Source organism: Spermophilus citellus (genome assembly GCF_964194105.1).
Source record: "Spermophilus citellus genome assembly, chromosome: 14".
Lineage (NCBI taxonomy): Eukaryota > Metazoa > Chordata > Mammalia > Rodentia > Sciuridae > Spermophilus > Spermophilus citellus.
In genome coordinates this window covers 68025274-68050365 of record NC_138194.1, presented here as the reverse complement: position 1 = coordinate 68050365, position 25092 = coordinate 68025274, and the positions used below count along the sequence as shown (strand labels likewise).

Genomic DNA, 25092 nt, shown 5'->3' with positions numbered 1-25092 from the left:
CTTCAGCCATTCATCCTTGGCCTGCTTCAGAGCTCAGGAATGATCATATGTTTTGGCCACATTGCTACTTTCTCTTATCAAAATAACTCCAGCATTCTTGTTCAATCACAAAATCTCCCAAAGGGCTAAACATTTCCACCACTGTTTGTACTTAAGTCAACAGTAACAAGTGGCCTGCTGAGGTCTCCACTACCTTTCTCTCACTATTTCAATGCAAGGGTTGGAAAAATGATTAACTGCTTTTAAACTCGGTACTTTAGTCTTTCACTCATATTTCCTACTGTACCTCCACCCAGACTAAAATGCAGGATAGTACAGTGCTCATTATCAACATGTCAGCATGAAAAAAATTACTCAGTTTAAATTATAAATTATCTAGGGATCATGTAAATAAATACTTCTACTTAACACAGTTTTTAGAATGTAGTTTTCAAAACTAGAATCATTTTTAGTAAGATCTCCATATTCAGGAGAATTTTAAAATAATAGTTCTGACTCAAATAAGAAAAAAAAATAATTTAAGTAGTAAAATATTTAAAAATGTATGAGTTTTTTAGAAATCATTATTTTCTTTATTTCTAAATTTTTGTAGTTCTGGGGATTGAACCCATGGCCTCAAGCATTCTAGGCAACTGGTCTGCCACTGAACTGCATTCCCACCACCTATGCACTTTTTTGAATGCAAATTTAATTAGAAACTTTAAAAAATCAAAACTACAATTTTGAAATGCACCCCAAATACATAATTGGCATATATATTTTAGTACAATAAAACTGTCTAAATTTTACAAAAAGCAGTAGCCAATAGAGATGAAAGATAGAGGCATTTTCTGATAGGAATCTTTTGAAATAGAAAAAGTTTTATATATAAAACATTTTGCTGAATTGTATGTGAAGGCTAAACAATATCCTTCATTGCTTTGACCAACTTTGATATATCTTTGTTTATTCCACAGTGATGCAAGTGGTAAAGAGAATAATCTAAATGTCATGATTTCCATATTTTAAATGAAATTCTTCCTTAAATATTAGAGATAAACTCATTTAAAGAAATATATTTTAAAAAGTCAATATCCAGGAAAAGATTTAAAAGAGTAAAAAGTCAAATTAAATATACTATTTAAAGGATTATTTAAATAGTTATTTGAGGTAGAATATTCTGTTGGTTAAATAATTGAAAATCTGACAACAGTTTTGCTTTAGCAGTTGATGTTAAGCAATCTCTCAGTTTCGGTTTATAATTAACTGCAAGTCAATGTATTTTAAGCAATTACAGATATTTTAAAAAATGACCATCTCATGCTAGATTTTCTTTTTAAACCTAGGCTGCTAATAAATTAATTTTAATTCTTTGATCAATAAACAATGTCAATTGAATTTTGCCAAGAAATTAAGCTTTTAAACAGTGGTAGGTTAATACATATCAATTTCTATTTTAGGTAGAATCAGTATTTTTAGCATTTACTTAGAATTTACTATTTTTTTAAAGCTTAAAAATTATTTCTTATTCTGTTGTTAGAAATAAAGAAGACATCATCACACAGTATATATAAAGTATATATATAAAAGGTAAAATTTTAAAAATGGTTTGACTAAAATCACAACTACATTGGGATTTAATTTCATCAATAGAGTAAAATCAACCATAATTAATGTCCTTTCTAAATTGTCTTCACTAATACTATTGAAAACACAGAGGTTCAAAATACCATTTTATGTAGCAATAACAATTTCAAAAGAACCTATAGATTGTGAGTTTTTGTGTAAGGGAAATACCCGAATATGCTGTATTTGTGTGTTTTATTTGTTTAATTGTCATAAAAAAGAATCATGAAAATGTTAGTGCTTTAATGATATTTCTATTGTTGAGCTGTTCTGTCAGTAAAGATACATATAAAAATTTTTAACGAATGTAATCTATATAGTGTTTCACTTTACCAAATACCTATCTCAACGCAAATTTTTCTTGGGGTACTGGGAACTGAACCCAGGTCCTCATGCATGATATGCAATCACTTGACCTCCAAGCTATATATCATCTATCCCCCAAACAAACTTTTTGATAACTTCACCTAGCTGAGGTACAGTGGCATACTGGTAAAAGTTGGTCTTTGGATCCATGACAACTGTAAAAATGGCATAAATATCTATCTGATTAACAAGATTTTTTTCTATCACTTTAGAATTCAGAATTGTCTCTAGAAAGCAACTCAGTTAGTCATGGGCTAAATTTCCCAGTTCACCTTTTTTATTATATGTATAACACATATTCATACCTCACTAGAAATATTATAAATTCTTCTAAGGATAAAAGATTATGTCTTTTACTTACTTTGTTTTTTAAAAAAGGTGTAACATTAATAAGTGTCAAATTTAAGAAATTAAAAAAAAAAAGAGTAAACCCAAGAAAATGGCAGAATCTATCTTAATATAAGTAGGGAGCAAATGTTACCCCTGAGAATTTTTAAACTCAACTTTGGGATACATATAGGCTGATGGGCTTGATTTCATACTGCCTGATGTTTCACGAACCTTCTAGTAATGAAATAAACAGTAAAGGGGTGTAAAGCTACGGATAGCACAGAAGTAAATACATTTGACTTTGTTGAGGAACAGGCATTCAACCACTATGTAAGAACCTAATAAAGTTCTGATGAGAACTATGATGAAGAGCACCCAACACAAAATTTATAAGACATATGGAAAAAATCTTCTATAACCAAGAGTTAAGAAAACAATAAACAGTGAAATTAGACTCTAAGGAAATTAAGATACCAGATCTGATAAAAAATATAATTAGGTTTAAAATGATAAAAAACAAACTAAAAATATAAACTTGTATATAGTTATATTCATATAAAATATTTGTAGTGGCTTACTGAACAAATATTTCTCTATATCATGTGCCATGATAAACTAAATTTATGTTAATCATTATATTAGTTGATATTGTAAAATCATTTAACATATATATTCTACAGAACAATATGCTTAGAACCTACCCTGTACAGAGTTTAAAATAAATGGAGGTTATCCTTTGACAATAAAGAGAATAGGTGATAAACAGAGGTAGAAAGTTAATATACCAAATCTAGTATAGAATTGAGATAATATAATCATGATTTGACACCTTTACTTCTGAGCCAAAGGAAATGTTCCAATCTTAGTAATCTATAATGTTTCCCTTAAAGCTTATTTCAGATGAAAGATAGCATAAAATAAAACTAATATGAAAATAAAATGGGCTCATTTGTTAATATGTCTTTTGCTATTTGCATAAAATTTGATTAGGCCAAAATAAAGCTGAAGTTTCCCTTTCCAATAATGATAATTATCAAGAGAGAAAATTATGTTCATCTTTACAATTATTGCCTAATAGTTTTAAATGAATTGGAAAATATATCCAACCTACACTAGAAGTTCTCATTAGGACAATTAGGCAACAAAAAGAAGAAAAAGGCATCCAAATTGGAAAGGAAAAAGTAAAATTACATCTTATGAAAGATTACATTATCTTATATGTAGAAAACTTATCTAAGAGCTCAACAAAACTAACAGATTTTCAGAACTAATAAACTCAGCAAAGTTCCAGGACACCAAAACAAAATACAACATTCTATTGTTTCCATGCACTATTAGTGAATAAAAAAAAATTCTAGTCATAATCACATCTAGAAGAATAAAATACTTAGAAATAAATCTAACCAAAAAAGGGAAATGTTTGTACACTGAAAATTACAAAATGTTCATAAAAGAAATTAAAGATGATAGAAATAAATGGAAAAACATCTGTGTTTATGTATCAGAAAATTTAACATTTAGATTTCAACTTGCTGATTAATAGATACAGAATTTCAATGGGGAGCAATGAAAATATTATGAAAGTGGATGGATGTACAATAATGTAAATGTATTTAATGGCACAGAATTTTATAAAAAATGTTGAAATGGTAAATGTTATGTTGTGTATTGTTACAGTTTGGATCTGGAATATCCCCCCCCCGCCCCCCATCCCCGCCCAAAGTCTATGTGTTAAATAAAGGCTTAGTCTCCAGCTTGGTGCTACTGGGAGGTGAAGTACTGGGAACTTGAAGAGGTGGGGCCTCATGGGAGGTCTTCCAGTTATTTGGGGTGGCTGAATATTGGGACCCTAGCCTCTTCCTCTTCTGCTTTCTTATTTCTAGCCATGTGGTGAGCAGTTTCACTCTGAACCTACAGCCAAAGAAAAATAGGCCAATCAATCATACACTGAAACCTCCAAAACTGGGCCAAAATAAATCTTTTCTCTTTACAAGTTGGCGGTTTCAGGTATTATTTACAGTAACAGACTAATACATGTTTGTTTTCCCACAATAAAAAAAATTAAGACAAAAAATGCAAATTGGAATATAAAAGTCATACTTGTAAAAACAATATATTATATATGGTTAGTATCTATAATAAATATGCTCACTAATTTTGGCCCTGGAATGGAATTCAAATTTTTTCATTGAGCATTATTTTTCAATGAATAATATAAAATTCAGTTTTTAGGAATATAGCCGAATTGGGACTGGGAACAGGATCAAGACACTTTCCTGTGTTCCCTTCATAAAGTGTCCATTGTCCATGTAGTCTGAACTATTTCATTCTCTATGTATTCTCATCATCTTATAAGTTAAAATTTCTAAACAAGACTTAAACTAAGACCCATTATTTATTATAACACATATGAGTTATGTGTTATAATAAACCTCTTCAATCAAAGCAATTTTATTGATTATCATGGGAATATATAGTGGTCATGAGAGTTTTTACATAGAAAGTATACTCTTGTAAGAGAATAGAACAAGAAGGGAAACTTCCAACTTATTTTTTGAAGACATTATGATCTTTATACCAATATATGACAAAGCTATTATATGACACAAAAGTCAAAGGCCAGTGTCATTCATGACTACAGGTACCCAAATCCTAAATAATTAGCAAACATTTCAGCAATATACCAAAAGGAAAACATATAACAACCAAGATTGTGTTTGTTTCATATATGCAAGCTCAGTTCATCAAGATAATTATTCACATAAACAAAGGAGACAAATCAAGTATCCACTGAATACAAATATCAAATACTGAAGAATAAATATAGTACAAAATGAGCTAGCCCATAACAAAGGGAAGCAAAATCCTAATTAAATTAAAAACCAAAAATCAACAAAGAAATATATCGTATTCACAAGGTACTAGAGAAATATAAACTCAGAAAATGGTTGAATTAACATGTTGAAAGAAGTATCAATATTACCCCTATTTTATAGACAATATAGCTAAGGTTAAATAATGTGATCTTGAGTTGCAGAGATAAAATCCCAAGTTGTCAAATTCCACAGTCTCTACCATGGATTCCATCAATTTAGAATTGTGCTAATCTAAATTGGCCCACTCTGTACCTTGGGTACCTTCAATTCACTATTTCCATGTTCTAGTACATAAAGTGAAAATGCTGATCTAAAAGATTTTCAGACAATCTCTTCTGACAATACAGTTGTAAACTGACAGATTAAGAGAAAGATCTTTGCTCACATGTCAAACTGTAAAATTACTATACCAAAATCTGAGAAAGCCAATTCTTAGGGCTGAGATAAGTGAGAGTCTATAACATCAAGTAGGAAAGTAGCAGATAGCATTTAGTTCTTGCCAGGAGAAAAGAAATACTCCTTAGAGAAATTAAATTACTAATGTACTATTTTTTTTGTTTATTTGAAAAGTTACTATGGAAACTAAACACACTATTCTAATTTTCCCTTTTGGTATCCACATTTTATGCCAAAATTTTGAAATATACTTGAACGCATTTGTTGTGTTCAGCACATATAATAAGTGCTACTATAATTTTAAACCATCCATGTTAGTAATAAGCAAATCATATGAAGATGACAGAAAAGTGCCCTTCTAAGTCAGAAAAATTGGTGTAAATAAAGCACCTAAAGACACCTAAAATATACTTTATTCAATACTGATTTTCTAACTTAGAAGAACACTTTTTTAAAAATTTTCCCCCTACTATTTTTTCCACATCTCAATTATCATTAGGTTAAAAAAAAACTGAAGAATATTAGTTTTAAAACAGTTTTAGACACAAGTCAAATAAAATGCAGAAGTCAAAATGATTTCACTAAAACTAATCAACCCATGTACCATAGTGTTCAAATCCAAATGTGGAAACAACCTACCTATTTGTCAAGAGACAAAGGGTTAAACTAAATATGCTATATACACGTGAGTGTTAATCAGTCATAAAATGAATGAAATTCTTAGAGTAGTTTTGATTTGCATTTCTTTAAATTGGTAGAGATGTTGAACATTTTTTCATACATTTGTTGATCAACTGTATTTCTTCTTCTGTGAAATGTTGTTCAGTTCCTTAGCCCATTTATTTATTAGGTTATTTGTTTTTGAGTTCATTATATATCCTGGAGATTAATGCTCTATGTGAGGCACATATGGTAAAGATTTTTTTCCCATTCTGTAGGCTCTCTCTTCATGTCACTGATTATTTCTTTTGTGGAGAAGAAGCCTGTTAGTTTGAATCCATCCCATTTATCGATTCTTGATTTTACTTCTTATGTTTTAGGGGTCTTGTTAAGGAAGTCAGATCCTAAACCAACATGGTGAAGATTTGGGCCTACTTTTCAATTATAAAGAATGGCAATTATAAAGAATATAAGCAACAATAAATGCTGGTGAGAATGTGAGGAAAAAGGTATACTCATACATTGCTGGTAGAACTGCAAATTTGTGTAACCATTATAGAAAGTGGTATGGAGATTCCTCAGGAAACTTAAAATGGAACCACCATTTAACCCAGCTATCCCACTCCTCAGTTTATACCTAAATGACATAAAATCAGCATACTACAATGATACCATATCAATGTTTATAGCAGCTCAATTCACAAAAGCCAAACTATGGAACCAGCCTAGATATCCTTCAAGAGATGAATGGATAAAGAAATGTGGTATATATACACAATAGAATATTACTAAGCCTTAAAGAAGAATGAAATGATGGCATTTGCTGGTAAATGGATGAAGCTGGAGAATATCATGCTAAGCGAAATAAGTCAATCCTCACAAACTAAAAGTTGAATGTTTTCTCTGATATGCAGATGCAAATTCACAATAAGGGGGGTGGCTAGGGAAGAAGAGAGTTATTTTGGAATAGGCAGAGGGAAGTGAAGGGAGGGGAGGGGGTCTGAGGGTAGGAAGGATAGTAGAATGAATTGGACATTATTACCCTACGTGTATGTAGGATTACATGACTAGTGTGACTGTACATCATGTGCAACCAGAAGAACCATTTATGTATGATATGTCAAAGTGCATTCCACTGTCATGTGTAACTAATTAGAATATATATAATATATATAATGATATATAACATTTATAATGTATATAATAATAATACATTTCACACTACATTTATATATAATATATATAAAACTAATATATATAACGGATGAAATTCTTTTTTTTGCATTTTTTTATATTAGTTACACATGACAGTACAATGATCTTGACATATCATACATTTGAATCAAATGGGGTATAATTTATTAATGGATGAAATTCTGATACATACTACAACATGGTGAAATCTTAAAAACATTACACTGGACGAAAAGGAACCACTATATGGTTCCTCTTATATGAAGTAACTCGAAATGGCAAATTCATAGAAACACAAAGCAGAACAGAGGTTACCAGAGATAAGGAAAGAAGGGGCTGAGAAACTGTTCTTTGATGAGTAGAGAGCTTCTGGTAGGAATGATGGAAAAGTTCTGGAGATGCAGAGTAGTTATGGTTACACAACACTGTGAATGTACTTAATGCCACTGAACTGTTATTATAATGGGATATTTTCAGTCATATGTATTTCACAGTTATAAAAATATCACCAGCCTGAGGTGGTATACACCTGTAAACCCAGCAATTTGGGAAGCTGAAGTAGTAGTATCCCAAGTATAAGGCCAGCCTCGGCAATTTAGCGAGGACCCAGGAAACTTAGCAAGATGATGTATCAAAATTTTTTTAAAAATCAAAAAGTAAAAAAGGATGTAGCCAGTGGTACTCCTCCTATGAGTTCAATCTCTAGCACACACACACAAAAAATTCCATACACAGTGGCACATGCTTATAATTCCAGTAGCTTAGAAGGCAGGAGGCTCACAAATTCAAGGTCAGCTTCAGCAACATGATAAGACCCTGTCTAACAAAAACAACAAAAAGGGCTGGGGCAGGGCTGGGATTGTGGCTCAGGAGTACAGCGCTCCTCTAGCATGTGCTAGGTGCTGGGTGGGATCCTCAGCAACACATTAAAAAATTAAAAAAGGGTTGGGATGTATTTTAGTGGTAAAGTTCCCTGAGGTTAAAATCCCTAGTCCTACCCACCCCCCCTCAAATCATCAAAAAAGTTAATCAATTGTTTTGAGATCTAATATAACATTGTATAAGGCAAAGCGATTCAAAGACTGACATTGAATGTCAAAAAAATTTAACATTGAGACTAAACTGAAATGAACACTTCTTGTTTATACTATAAAAATGTAAAAATTCTGAATAAAACACCATGCTATTTTGTTTAAATACATGGAATTGTCATGTATATTTTCTTTGGCCCTCTAAATCTGCTCTGCATGTGCCACCATCCTCTATGATTTAAAAGGCTAATCTATATGAACAATAGAGATGCACTGCCTTTTCCTCTGGTTTTTAACTGGTTCCAGTCAAAGGGGAATATGAAAGGAAATAGGAAGGAGAGAAGAGAATGAAGTAAGGGTATTTATTTCCCGTCCTCATAATTGCTTCCTGTTGCCATTTAAGCCTATCAGTGTTCATTTCAATATTAACTAGTTAGTATTATACCATATTCTGGGGTTTCTCCTCTCAGTTAACACCTTTTATTTAACTCTTCAAAATTTCCCAATTTGAGAGTCTCATCCTTTTTCCAATGAATACCATAGCCAAACTTGAAATAAAATTTAGAGATAAATCCTAAGGTGTCAGAAATGTCACTAGGGTGACAAGAGGGAGTTGAGTCTATGGTAGAAAGTAGAAGTGGCAAGCTTAGATAAGGTTGAGCCTGGCATTCTGAGGCTCTTTCAGGGGCTGCATATATGTCCTAGAACAAGAATCGAAAAGTCCTTTGCTACAGCCCAGCGCCAAAAGAGCTGCCTTTTTGGCAAAAGAGGTATGAGACAATAGGCTTCATCAGCCTAAAGCAATGTCATGGATGACTTCCATATGCACAGAGCAAGATGAAAGTAGAGATACGATGCCATTCTTAAATTACTAAAATCATAGAGTGTATTACTTGTAGTGTGGGACATCCTTTATCAATAAGGCAAGCCTTTATTGATAACAGAACCTAAAAACTGGCCTTGGTTTTGTAAATCTGGAGGGCCTTTGCAAAAGCAAAAGTAAAATTGTTCTGTAGTGATAATTCCATGGTATAAGGTTCACAGAAGTCCCATAGAAAAATTAAACTGTTGGAGATGAGCTCATAATAAAAAAAATGATAATCCTTGTGATAAAATAAAGCATATGAGAGAGTCAGCAGATTTCTAACAAAGGCTCAGAGTCTCCAATAGCTGAAATGAAGCAAAAAATCTGAAAGGAATATAAAATAAACATTTTTAAAGGTCATGAAATAAATGCCTATAATCCCAGCAGCTCAGGAGGCTGAGGCAGGACGATTGTAAATTCAAAGCCAGCCTCAGCAACTTAGTAAGTTCCTAAGTAACTTGAAGAGAGCCTGTCTCAAAATAAAAAATAAAAAATAAATAAGGAGAGATGAGGATGTGTGGCTCAGTGGTTAAGCACCCTCAGATTCATTCCCTGGTATATTACCAAAAAAAAAAAAAAAAAAAAAAAAGTCAAGAAATAAAAGAATGAAGAGATATATCAGGACAATATGAAAATATAAAATACAAGTAAGTATATTTATTGAGGACCAAAGAGTTCACAGAATTCAACAGGTATTGGTCATATAAAGAGGGTTTAGTAAAGTAACTGCTGACAAATGGATGGACAGGTTAAGGGAGTGATGTTGAAGCATCCAGAAACTAGAAAGAAAAATAGAAACCCAAACCATCTTCAGGCCTAGATAGGAAAGAGGAAGAAAGAGTGTTACCTAAGCTCAGTAATAACTGAGGCCGCAGAGGAGAATTTCCCTAGTAGAACCTATATTCTTGGAGGACCCAGTTAGTACAAGAGGTAAATAGCACCAATGCACCATCTAATCTCCTAACTGTATCAACCACTGGCTGAAACCAAGTGGGTTACTATAAGGATGGACTTAGGTCCTAGCCTAAGCAATTCCATTTTAAAATAAACCTGCAGTCTCACAAGGCAAGCCACAGAGCCCTCCAATATGTCATCAGGCATAACCTGATAAAACAAGTCACTTTCCACCACCCTGATAAGAGACATAGAGAAGTCACTTGAAGTCACATGTCATTTATCATAACCCTAATAAGAGCTAGAAGGGTAATATCAGGGCAGAAACCACAGGCCACAGGTCCTGACTCTTAAGATGTGAGTTTTCACTAAGAAACCTGGTAACAGTTGATAGGGACCAAAAGGGCGAGCAGAAGCCCCAAAATTTGGTATGAATAAGGGAGCAAATGAACAGACATTCAGCCAGCCAGTACTGATGCACACATGCCAGAGAGCCTGATGAGGACCTGGACTGATATCCCAACTCTTCTCATCATCTGCCTGATCCTCTGCATCATCTCACGGCTCTCAAACTCTACAGCAGCCCCTTGAGCCTGGTGAGAAGGTGAAATCTTTTCAGCCAGCCATCAACTCTACACCAGGAGAAGTCTCTATCAGTTCCTGACCTGATGGCTGTGGTCTGTGTAAGTGTGCATCTGCTGGGCTTAAGGCCTAGACTTAAAACTTAGGCTTAGTATGCGGAGGGAATGTCTGTCATGAGCCCGTCATGATTAAAAGTGTTTGCAGTGCTCAGAGTTAACTTAAAATTGTTTGCTTTGAATTGATGATGTCTATTACAGTGCCCAGCATTAAGGATTGTCATTTTCTTGATTAAGAACCTATAAAGTTAAATTGTATTGAGTGATTTGAGTGAATAAAACATTGAAAAGGGCAAAAGCGTGTGGACATTCTTTATCTCTCCCCTCGACTGCATATGTCACACATTTGCCCATTATGACAATTACAAACATTTGGAGGGAGAATGAGTAAATTCAGAAAAAGAAAAAGATTAAAGGAGATTAAACCAAACAACTTGAAGAGAAAAACTCAGAGAGATAATGGAACAGCAAAAAGGTGATGGTAGTGGCTGGTGGGTGTTAAAGACACAGAAAAAGAAAACGAGAAGTTCCAGAAATAGAAGAAGAAAGGTAATAGAGAATGTGGGAGATGTATTGCCTCAAATGATATTAGCTAAGAATGTTCTAGAATTGATGGAAAACATCCCACAAAACCCCATGTACTAAGCAGGATAAAGAACGCATCTACATTTGGTGAACAACAACTTACTAAAAAAAGGAAGATTAACCACTGGATCAAGTTGTAAACTTCATATGATAAAAACACATTTGAGACTTTGGAATCAGAATGTAGAAGTTTTAGTTTCAGTTTTGCCACTTAGTAATTTCATGACTTTGAGCAAATCACTTAACCTCTATAGTCACAAATTCAACACTGGTTTGAGAATTAAAAGAGATAATGCATATAAAGTGCTTGGATTACTAAATGTTCCAAAATAGAAGGCTAATGCAAATCTCATTGACACAATTTTTCCATTTGCCCCTGAGAACAGGTAAGTTCTTTTTGTTCCCACATTTTATATTGGTGTATTATAATTACACATATTCATGGGATTTGTTACATATTTGAACAGGCTCAAAAACATAACAATATAATTTTGCCAGTATCACTCCCCAGCATTTCCCTCCTCCTTTCCCACCTCCCTCCTTTTGATCTCTCTCCTCTACTTATTTTCCTTTGATTTATTAGGAGATCCACCCCCAGCTTTGTTTTCCTTTTTCCTCTCTAGCTTCTGCCTTTGAGAGAAAACATGATCCTTAACCTTCTGAGTTTGACTTATTTCCATTAAGATGATGTAATCTCAGTTAGTTAGTAATTATAGTACTGCTATAATTAACCACAAAATACACACTGTATATTTAAATCTATGTATAGATAATTCCGTTTATATTACAGTGTCAAAAAAAATATCCTTATAATCAAAAGAGTACCACAACAATGATGACCAACAAGAGCAAAGGAATCCTAGAATTGTCCATGAATGCTATGTTCAAAGAAGCATAAAGGCTTTTGAAGGGATTCAAACAAAATATGTTTATATACTCTCCCTATAGTCTAGGTCTTATATAGTCTCATATCATTCTATGGCTTCTCCAACAAGAGAGCATTTTATTTCTGCTTAGCAGGTAACATTTAAATATAAAGGCAAATTCATCAAAACCATAAAACATCTTTTTTTGTAACATGTACATGGTAATAATTTTTTACAGATTAGCAATAATGTAACCTACCATGTTGGAATCCAAAATAAAAGAAATAAAAATTATAAAGATCAATAAACATAGTTTTTAACAGCACTATAAATTAAAGAAAAAGAAATGAAAGTTCAGGCACAAATTTTGAATTCTGAGAGAATTAAAGAAGCACAGGTGGAGTCATAGATAAAGCACTCATATATCCTGTGGAAACCAATTGTTATATTTTTTGATGTCACCCTTTACTAACTAACTCTCATAGAGGTAAATTTAAACTCAGATGCAAACATAGTTAATTTAATCTCCACATAAATATTTTCTTGAGAGGAAGACAAAAAAATTAAAACATTAATTGTTCAAAAGACAAACATCTCCTTCTTAGCTTATAAGGTAAAGTTAAAACAAAGACTTAGCATTAATTTTTATCATGATCATCTGCATAAAAATCTTCCTTTCTCTTAGGGAAAAAAAAACAAGATAAATTATTTAAGATATTTCTTAGGGAACATGCTTCTCTGTGACTACATGTTTCAAATCTATATGTAATAGTAGTAATCACCCACGTCTTTTCTTGTCATTAAGGAGATAGATACATTTTGGAAATGTTTGCTACTTCTTTATCTATACCTATTCCCATAACTTCCTGTTATCTTCTGTGAGCTATCTCACATGATTTTGTTTATCTTTGAACTTGCAATCCTCCTGCCTCAGCCTCCCCAGCCACTGAGATTACGGCATGCACCATTTTGTCTAGCTTACATGGTTTTGCTTGAGCATTAATTTATAAATGATTGTATTGTTTCATTTTCAGTTCTTTGTCAAACAAATCAGATTGATTTGATAACAGGAACATAACTAACAAATCCACTAAGAACCTTTTCATCATTTATCTTTGTGACCCAATGAGAAAAAAATTTCAACATTCTAATTTCAAGTGAATTTACAGTCATGCAATGACCTTATTAAAATCAGAATTAATTTGTTTTTTATGTTTGTTTTGTAGGACTGGGAAAAGAATCCAGGACCTTAACATGTTAGGCAAGTGTTCTGCTACTGAGCTACTTCCACATCCTAGAATTAATTTAAGTATTGAGAAAATCCCCATCTTTGCCCCCTTTTTTTTTAATTACTCACATTGGCAAATGAAGATACTATTCTTCTAGTCTGTTGTATTGTAAACCTACTAAAATAAAATTTATTACCAATGTCCCATCCATTTAAAAAAAATCCATTTCAAATGTTATCTCCTGTATAAAATATCTATAAATCTCATAAAAACAATTTGACAATCATTCCTCTATAAATCTAGAATATTTATTTGTACTATATCTCACATTTTGGCCCCTGTGTCTTCTGTATAAGTTGTCCACTATGTAATGCTAGAGTATACCATTCACACTATACCCTGAATGAACAGCAGTCCCTATGTGTATGTATGATCAATAGCTATAACAATTCCTGTCTCCCCTGTACCTACAATTTTTTTAAAAAAATCTTTTTTTATTAACTAATTTATTTTAATTAGGAATATATGACAGAAGACAGAATTTTTATTCACTATATACAATTGTAGCATTACTTTTCATTTCTCTGGTTGTACATGATGTAGCATCGCATCATATGTGCAGGCATACATATACCTAGGGTAATGATGTCCATCTCATTTCACCATCTTTCCTGCCCCCATGCCCTCTCCCCACCCCTCTCTCCCCTTTGCCCAATCAAAGTTCCTGTATTTTTCCCATGCCCTCCCCCTTTAAGGAACAGCATCCAGTTATCACAGAGAACATTAGACCTTTGGTGTTTTGGGATTGGTTTACTTTGCTTAGCATGATATTCTCCAAATCCATCCATTTACCTGCAACTGTCATAATTTTATTCTCTTTTAATGCTGAGTAATATTTCATTGTGTACATATACTACCGCTTCTCTATCCATTCATCTATTGAAGGGCATATAGGTTGCTTCCACAGTTTAGCTATTGTGAGTTGGGCTGCTGAAAACATTGATGTGGCTGCTTTACTACAGTATGCTGATTTGGGTATGGACTGAGTAGTGAGATAGCTGGGACAAATGGTGGTTCCATTCCAATCCTCTGAAAGAGAAATTAGGAAAACTACCCCAATTCACAATAGCCTCAAAAAAATAAAATGAAATAAAATACTTGGGAATCAATTTAACAAAAGAGTTGAAAGACCTCTACAATGAAAACTACAGAACACTAAAGATAGAAACTGAAGAAGACCTTAGAAGATGGAAAAAATCTCCCATGCTGTTAGGCAAAATTAATATCGCCAAAATGGCCATACTACCCAAAGCATTATACAGATTCAATGAGATTCCAATTAAAATCCCACTGTCATTCCTTATAGAAATAGAAAAGGCAATCATGAAATTCATTTGGAAAAATAAGAGACCCAGAATAGCCAAAGCAATCCTTAGCAATAAGAGTGAAGCAGAAGGCATCACTATACCAGACCTTAAACTATACTACAAACCTATGGTAACAAAAACGGCATGGTATTGACACCAAAACAGACTTGTAGACTCATGGTACGAAATAGAGGAAACAGAGACAAACCCACATAAATACACTTATCTCATATTAGATAAAGGCACCAAAAATATACATTGGAGAAAAGATAGACTCTTCAACAAACAGTGCTGGTAAAACCATATGCAGCAAAATGAAACTAAACCCCTATCTCTCATCATGCACAAAACTCAACTCCAAGTGGATCAAGGACATAGGAATTAGTGCAGAGACCCTGTGCCTAATAGAGGAAAACATGGGCCCAAATATTCATCACATTGGATTAGGCCCTGACTTCCTTAACAAGAATCCTAAAGCACAAGAAATAAAATCAAGAATTAATACATTAGATGGACCTCAAACTAAAAAGCTTCTTCTCAGAAAACAAACAAACAAACAAAAACAATCAAATGAGGTGAAGAGAGAGAACCTACATTTTGGGAGCAAATTTTTGCCACATGCACATCAGATAGAGCACTAATCTTTAGGATATATAAATAACTCAAAAAATGTTAACAGCAAAAAAAAAAAAAACAAAAACAAAAACAAAAACAAAAAACAAAACAAAACAAAACAAAAAAAACCAAACAACCTAATCAATAAACGGGTCAGGGAACTGAACAGACACTTCTCAGAAGAAGATATACAATTGATCAACAAATATATGAAAAAATGTTCAGCATCTCTAGTAATTAGAGAAATGCAAATCAAAACTACTCTAAAATTTCATCTCACTCCAGACAGAATGGTAGTTTTCAAGAATACAGACAACAATAAATATTGGCAAGGATGTGGGGGGAAAGGCACATTGGTACATTGTTAGTGGAACTGCAAATTGGTGCAACCAATCTGGAAAGCAGCATGACGATTCCTTAAAAATATCTCTTAAACGAGTACTTCCCAAATAGAAAGTTCTATTCATCTCTATGAACACAGTCCTTAGCAAAAGAAAAAAAAAACTTGTTTAATGGAAAACTTACCATTCTACTATTGAAATGTCTCTAAGATTCTACCAATTTCAGCTGTAACTATAGTTTATAAAAAAAAAAAAAACTATACTTCTTTCTTTACTTGTTACAAAGAAGTAACAATAAATTGTAACTAGCACTTTATTACTTCTTTGAATACTCTTCCAAAGAATTTTATTAAATGTATTTGTATAGTGTTAATAGATAGACTATGAAAAGAGTCTAAACACATTTTGAAATTGCTGGATTCAATTAAGTTACACTGAATGCAGTACTGGGGCCTGAGTATACCAGACAAGCACACTGCCACTGAGCTATATCCTATCCCTTTTCTTTTTTTGGTGGTGGTGGGTGGGTGGGGGTACCAGGGATTAAACTCAGGGGCACTCAATCACTGAGCCACATCCCCAGCCCTATTTCTTATTTTATTTAGAGACATGGTTTCAGTGAGTTGCTTAGCAACTCACTTTTGCTGAGGCTGACTCTGAACTCATGATCCTCCTGTCTCAGCCACTGGAGAAGCTGGGATTACAGGCCCTATCCTTTTTCAAATTTTATATTGAGACAGAGACTTGTTAAGTTGATGATTTGTGCCAGGATGCCTGGCACCAGTTTTCTTTACAGCATAACTTCTCCAATATTTTGTGTATTAATAAATAACATTAAGAATCTCCAAGAATGAATCCACTGCTTTTACTCTAGAACAGATAAACTCCATTACCTTCATAAGGACTCATGATATCTAGACTTTCTAGGAATACCTCATTTGGGGAAGGAAGGAAGGAAGGAAGAAAGAGAGGGAGGGAGGGAGGGAGGGAGGGAGGAAGTTAGTTAGTTTTCACTTGGGTCAATGCTTTTTACAATTCTCAATGAGCAGAAGGGAGAAGTTGTTTGTGTAAGGGGTTACCTGCATCTACTGAAAGTATTTAAAAGCTTCATAGCAGGTAAAATTTGCCCTTCTGATTTTGTTTGCTATTACTGATTTGTAAGAGAAAAAAAACTTTAACACTTCATTTACTTCACTGTTTATCTACTCTATATTTAGATTTGTTTACAGAGGAATCGATGTCTTTATGCACCTAACTTCTACCTCCATCTACTATAAGACAGTATTTCTCAGTGGGGAAGTTCAGTAGTGTAGGAGGTGTTCTGGAAGTGAATGAGGATGTTTTTGGGTCATTGCTGGAATTTCAGGGATAGGAGTTATAGAGATGTAAGAGGTTCTGTTGTGAATAAAACAGTTAATCTTGCAAAATGAAGCCAGTCTCGCACATAAATCACATAGGTAAAATCTGATTCATGAATATTTGTGCATAAAATCTGTTTTCAATCTGAACACAATATGTTTTCTACTTTATGACTTTAATATTAAGAGTTGCAGAAACACAAATACTGATATAAAAGACTGAACTAAGCTTTGTTCAGAACTTTGTCAAGTTTGTCACTATTTCGGAAAATACACCACCAACAGCAATACTAGTTATGGTATTTAAAATAGACTTGCAAAAGTCTATTTGTAACCATCCTATTCACAATCATTATATGTATCTGACTATTCCACTAGGTATTCTAATATGTCACACCAAAGCATTTGTATACTGAAATACACATTACTTTCCTTTATGTATTTATATATTGTACATTTTAAACTATGTGTATATAGGTTTTATCACTTTTAATTTTCATTTCATGTTATGACACTTTTATTTTCAATTCAGGATAATGAAGTTCCATTATAAAATATTTGTCATATAAGAGGGGTATCAGCATGTTTGGTAAAGTTAGGGTGTTAAAAATAAAAAGAAAGAATTTTATGATTGAAGGGAAGAAGGTGAGAACACTGCACATGATAGGGTTAAAAACCATGAAACTAAAGAAAACAGTAACACCTTAGTCAAAGAAAGGTCTGGAAGCACACAAATGGGGAAAGTGAGAATATGACCCTCTTTTCCACTCAACTTCTAAGTTTCCATAGTCTTAAGGAAACATGCTTTCACTGTCTCAGCTTCTTCCAATTTCAGAGTTGCATAGTCCTGAATTAGCCCACAGCCTACTGAAAGTGATAAAAATACTTGGACCAAAATGGAACATAACACACAGTTACTGTTACAACAGTTCCTCAAGAGCCTTCTGAATCTGTCAGCTTCCACAGTGATGAGATCACCTTCACTCCCAACCATGATATGTAACTCTATGTTATATATTACCCTTCATTTGGTAACAGAATTTTTCAAAAACACTTACCTCAGTAGTAGTTCCAATATCAGCAGATGGGCTGCATGTGCTAGCATCTGGAGGAGCTGTGCCTACACTGCTTCGAACTGGAGAACTAGGGACAGGCCCTACCACAGTATCTGAGTAGGCTGAAAATGAACTAAGATTGCCTCTCCTCTGAATCTTATTCCAAACCTTCTTCATGGTATCAATTAACTCACAGAAGAGCTGGACCTAAGCAAAAAATAAAAATTAAAATTAAAAAAATTAAAAAAGCAAAGAAAACAAGTTTTTCAACTTCTAGTTATAAAGTCACAATCCACTAAAATGTTAACTATGAGAAAATTAACTAGTCCAAGGAAACAATCTACAAAACAAATATTTACCATTATTTACCTCTTGCTTTTTGCCTCATACTCATATTGTGATGTCTTATAATCAACTCAGCATTTCTGTGGATTAAAACCCTAATAACTTGCTAGGAAAAGTAGATTTAACATATAAAAGGTAGAACAAATTCAGATGTCTCTTAAACAGAGAATAGAATCAAAATAAAATAATTACTAGAAAATAACTACCATCCTTATTTCTACAGAATTTGTCTACATTTTTTTTTTTAAAGAGAGAGAGGAGAGAGAGAGAGAGAGAATGAGAATCTTTTAATATTTATTTTTCAGTTTTTGGTGGACACAACATCTTTATTTTATTTTTTATGAGGTGCTGAGGATCGAACCCAGTGCCTGGCGCATGCCAGGCAACGCGTTACTGCCTGAGCCACATCCCCAGCCCATAAAAATTCTCTTTTTCTGAGATGTGACACTGAAAGTAGGATTTCTGCTTGGCAAAATTAATTATAAAAGAATGATATAAAATTGAAAAAAAAAAAACACAAAATGTTACATATGGAGTTTTCTATAGATGAAGAGCCAACCCACTACTCCAGCGGGATATGTCATTACAATATTCAGAGAAAACAACTGTTTAACTTGCACATTGTTTGGCTACACTCTAAGATATATGCACAAGATTTCATAAATAAGCATTAATCATGGAATTTATATAACAACATATTGCCATATACTGTATAAAACAAGCTCAGGGAAAAAAATGCAAACACAATATATTAGCAAATCCACAGCTGGATACCATATTCTGCTTGCCATCTTAAAAAAAATGTGAAATTCTTATATTTATAAGAAGTTTCAGCCTTAGGACACATCCAGATGATGAAGCTGTCTTCTTATGTGGGCAGAACAGATGCATAAAAACACTGTTGTCAATCCTTATTTGACATAAAACAGTACTTGGGGATACAGTTTTCTCTTGCTTTTTGTGTAATGAAGTCTCCAATCTCAGGTTATAACTGTTTTTGTTTTAAAATAATGTAAATGGCTAAAGATCCAATAAAACACTTCTCAGAGAAAACTTTTAGTTGAAATTTTTTTCTTCCTTGGAATGATGAATACGTTTCTTTGTACAATGAAACAATTTTGTTGCAAACCACATTTTTCAAAAAGGTTATTTTGATTTTTTTTAAATAAGAGAAGTGACTAATAAGGAGAATATAAAGCAAAGGAAACAAGTTATACATACTTTAAAGAGCAGAGGTTTATTTACTTAAGAGAAATGATACTTTTATTGTCACAATTTCTAATTTCTTTGACTGTGATTATTAAAAAATTGAGTATTAATGTCAAAAATGTTGTTTAAAGTGCCAAGCAAACAATGACATAAACATTAAACATATTTCTACTTTCAAAGAAGAAAGTTACTAACTCAGATTTTCTTCAAAAAGTAAATGTTTAACAAAATAAACGTTCAACTGTCATTTTTCAAATTGTCTTGAAAAACTATGCCAATAAAATCCACAATGAATTACCACTGTCCACCTATAGAATTAAATTAAATTCTAAAATTAAAAAGCCTAACCATTCCACATATTGATGAGGATTAAGAGCATCTGAAACTTTCCTTCTTAACTGGAGAGAGTGTAAAAACACCACAATTTGATAGTTTTGAAAAACTATTTTTATAAGAGTCAGCAATTCTAATTTTGAGTATTTCCACTCATAAGTGAAAGCCTACATCCACAGAAAGACATATGTACACAAATGTTCACAGCAGCATTATCTGTAATAACCCCAAATTAGTAAGATTCTACAGTGGTAATCTGTCTGCAGACAGGGCCTATGAAACAGTCATGTTGTCACCAGAGACATGCAGCCCTAGTCTATTGGTCTTCTATTCTGGCCAGCATTATCTAACCTAATTGCAGTGCTCTTGGGCCATGAGCAATCTCAGAAGTAGACAACCCATAACAATGCAGGCCTTGGTTATACCTAGTGCTACACTGGACTCCATAAGATGTGGGCTCAAGGTATGACAAGAGATTGAAGCATTAGTGTCCCAGGAATGACACTGGAACCTCAGGTGGGTCCAGTGTGAGTCTGCTAAGAGCCAAGCAGAATTCCGTGGTACCTGATTATAGGCCAATAACTATGAGATGAACGGGCCTTTCCAGTGGCCCCTGCCAGAGGCTTGTAGGATGGACTACTCTTTTTAGGTAAATCCTCAGTTTATGGTGAACAACACACCAATGACAAATTTGGGAAAAATTGGGTTTCGATCATAGCCTAGAGCTAAAAAATAGCACAAGTCATCAAAAGGAGACTCAGAAAACTGAACTTAAAGCACCATTTAGTGACAAAATAGTAGTAGTGACTACAGCCTCTGAGAAAAACAAGCAGTCTGCTTAGAATTTCTGGAAACACATGTACAAAGTCAAATTATAAAGACTAAGTATGTAATCCGTCAATGCTGAGATGTTTTCACACATGCATCAAGAACTTTGTTTTGCCAATAAAACTAAGGTACAAAAAATTGACCAAATAGTAATGTTTAACAAAAAAAAAAATGTTCAACTCTCATTGAAATCTCAGAGAATTTAAAACATGAAATAATTAAAATCAAAGCTGAAATCAATGAAATAGAAACAAAAGAAACAATTTTAAAAAGTGACAACACAAAAAGTTGATTCTTTGAAAAAATAAATAAAATCAATAAAACGTAGCCATGCTAACAAAGAGAAGGAGAGAGAAAACATAAATTATTCAATCTGTGATTAAAAAGGAAATATCATGATGGACACTATGAAATACAGAAGATAATTAGAAATTATTCTGAAAATTTGTTCTCCAATAAATAGAAAATATTGAAGGCACTGACAAATTTCTACAGTCATATGATTTGCCCAAACTGAATCAGGATGATATACAAAATTTAAACAGATAAATTGCAAGCAATAAAATAGAAGACACCATCAGAAACCAGCCAACCAAGAAAAGCCCAGGACTGGATGGATACACAGGTGAGTTCTACAAGACCTTTAAAGAAGAAACTAATACCAATACTCCACAAATTATTTTGTGAAATAGAAAAAGAAGGAACACTTCTAAATTCATTCTATGAGGCCAATATCACCCTGATTCCAAAACCAAACAAAGACACATTAGAAAAAGAAAACTTCAGACCAATATCTCTTAATGAATATAGATGAAAAAATTCCCAATAAAATTCTGGCAAATCAAATACAAAAATAAAGATACTGCACCACGACCAAGTGGGGTTCATCTCAGGGATGCAAGGTGGGTTCAAAATATGGAAATCAACAAATGTAATGCATCACATCAATAGACTGATAAAAATAATATATGATCATCTCAATAGATGCACAATACATCACACATTCATGTTCAAAACATGAGAAAACTATGGGTAACACATAAAACACTGTAAAAGCTATCTATGCTAAGCCCCAGTCCAACATCATTCTAAAAGAAGAGAAATTGAAAGCATTCCCTCTAAAACCTGGAACAAGACAGGGATGCCCTCTTTCAACACTTCTATTTAACTTAGTTCTTGAAACACTAGCCTGAACAATTAGATAGATGAAAAAGATTAAAGGGATACAGATTGAAAAAGAAGAACTCAAATTAGCACTATTTGCTGATGACATGATTCTATAACTAGAAGATCCAAAAAATTCCACCAGAAAACCTCTAGAACTAATAAATGAATCCAAGAAAGTAACAGGATATAAAATCAACACCCATAAATCAAAGGCATTTCTGTATATCAGTGACAAATACTCTAAAAGAGCAAGTAGGAAAACTACTCCATTTACAATAGACTCAAAAAAAAAAAAAAAGACTTGGAATCAACTTAATGAAACAGGTGAAAGAACTCTACAATGAAAATTATAGCACATGAAAGAAATAAATTAAAGAGGACATTAGAAGATGCAAAGATCTCCCTTGTTCTTGGATAGGCAAAATTAATATTGCTAAAAAGACCATATTGGGGCTGGGGACGTGGCTCAAGTGGTAATACGCTCGCCTGGCATGTGCGGGGCACTGAGTTTGATCCTCAGCACCACATAAAAATAAAATAAAGATGTTGTAACCACCAAAAACTAAAAACATAAAGATTAAAAAAATTGAAAAAAAGACCATATTACCCAAGCACTATACAGATTTAATGCAATTCCAATCAAAATTCCAATGACATTTCTCATAGAAATAGAAAAAGTAGTCATGAAATTCATCTGTAAAAATAAGAGACCCAGAATAGTCAAAGCAATCCTTAGCAAGAAGAGTGAAGCAGGTGGTATCACTATTCCAGACCTTAAACTATACTATAGAGCAATAGTAACAAAAAAAGGCATGGTATTAGCAACAACATAGACTTCAAGAATAGACAACATAGACTTCAAGAATAGACGACACAGAGACAAACCCACATAAATACAGATATCTCATATAAGACAAAGATGCTGAAAAATTATATTGGAGAAAAGATAGCCTCTTCAACAAATGGTGCTGGAAGAACTAGAAATCCATATGCAGCAAGATGAAATTAAGCCCCTATCTCTAACCATGCACAAAACTCAACTCAAAGTGGATCAAGGACGTAGGAATAAAACCAGAGGTCCTGTGCCTATTAGAAGAAAAGGTAGGCCAAAATCTTCATCATGTTGGATTAGGCCTCAACTTCCTTAACAAAACTCTTATAGAACAAGAAATAAAATCAAGAATCAATAAATGGAATGGATCAAATTTAATAGTTTCTTCTCAGCAAAAGAAACAATCAGTGAGGTGAATAGAGTGCAAACATTTTGGGAGCAAATATTTACCATGTGCACATCAGATAGAGCACTAATCTCTAGGCTATATAAGGAATTCAAAAATCTTAACACCAAAACCACAAATAACCAAGCAATAAATGGGTCATGGAACTGAACAGACACTTCTCAGATGATGAAATACAATAAATCAACAAATATATGTAAAATGTTCAACATCTCTAGCAATTAGAGAAACACAAATCAAAACTACTCTAAGATTTCATCTCACTCCAGTCAGAATGGCAGCTATCAAGAATACAAACAACAATAAGTGTTATCAACAATGTGTGGGAAAAGGCATGTTCATACATTGCTGGTAGGACTGCAAATTAGTGCAGCCAATCTGGAAAGCAATATGGAGAATCCTTGGAAAACTTGGAATGGAACCACTATTTGACACAGCTATCCCACTCCTTGGCTTACACCTAAAGGACTTAAAAACAGCATTCTATAGGGACACAGCCACATCAATGTTTATAGCAGCACAATTTACAATAGCTATATTGTGGAACCAACCCAGATGTCCTTCAGTTGATGATAGGGAAACTTTGGTATATATAAACAATGGAAGATTACTCAGCATTAAAAGACAATAAATTCATGGCATTTTCAGGTAAATGGATGGAGTTAGAGAATATAATGTTAAGTGAAGAAAGCCAATCCCACAAAACCAAAGGCCAAATGTTTTCTTTGATATGAGGATGCTGACTCATAAAGGCAATGGAGGAGCATGGGAGGAATGGAGGAACTTTAGATAGGACAAAGGGAAGGGAGGGGAAGGGAGGGAGAATGGGGATAGGAAAGAGGGTGGAATGAGTTAGACATCAATACCCTAAGTACATTTATGAAGAAGGAATGGTAGGAAAATCCTTTGTATACAACCAGTGACTTGAAAAATTGTGCTCTATATGTGTAATATGAAATGAATTGCATTCTGCTGTCATATATAACAAATTAGAATAAAGAAATAATTTAATTAAAAAAAGAATACAAACAACATAAGTGTTGGCAAGAAGGTGGGGAAAAAAGGCATGCTCATACATTGTTGATGGGACCGCATATTGGTGTAGCCAATCTGGAAAGCAGGATGGAGAATCCTTGGAAAACTTAGAATGGAACCACCATTTGACCCAGCCATCCCACTCCTGGGTTTATACCCAATGGACTTAAAAAACAGCATACTTTAGTGACGCTGCCACATCAATGTTTATAGCAGCACAATTCACAATAGCTAAATTGTGGAACCAACCTAGATGCCCTTCAGTAGATGAATGGATAAAGAAACTGTTGTATATATACACAATGGAATATTACTCAGCATTAAAAGAGAATAAAATTATGGCATTTACAGTAATATGGATGGAGTTGGAGAATATTATGCTAAGTGAAGTAAGGCAATCCCCCCAAACTAAATGCTGAATGTTTTCTCTGATATGAGGATGCCGATTCATAATGGGGATGGGGTTCTGTGGATCATGAGAGAAAACTTTAGACAGGGCAAAGTGGAAGGAGGGGGGGGGGGGTAGGATCGACAGTGGAATGAGATGGACATCATTACCCTAAGTACATGTATGTACTTTGTGTATAACCAGACACGAAAAATTGTGCTCTATATGTGTACTATGAATTTAAGTGCATTCTGCTGTCCTATATGTCAAATTAGAAT

At 33.5% G+C, this 25092-nt stretch overlaps 1 protein-coding gene across 9 annotated transcripts in view; it reads right to left on the bottom strand.

Annotated features, from left to right (window-relative positions):
• Positions 1–25092, bottom strand: part of VPS13B (vacuolar protein sorting 13 homolog B) — a 753213-nt gene that overhangs the window by 360617 nt on the left and 367504 nt on the right. For all 9 annotated transcript variants that reach the window (XR_014018703.1, XM_081265611.1, XM_081265610.1 and 6 more), the window contains one exon: positions 18275–18478. Coding sequence is in view for 8 of the 9 variants with exons in the window: in XM_081265611.1 (XP_081121737.1) it covers positions 18275–18478 (204 nt within the window). In the remaining variant the exon portion in view is untranslated. The remainder of the gene's footprint in view (positions 1–18274; positions 18479–25092) is intronic.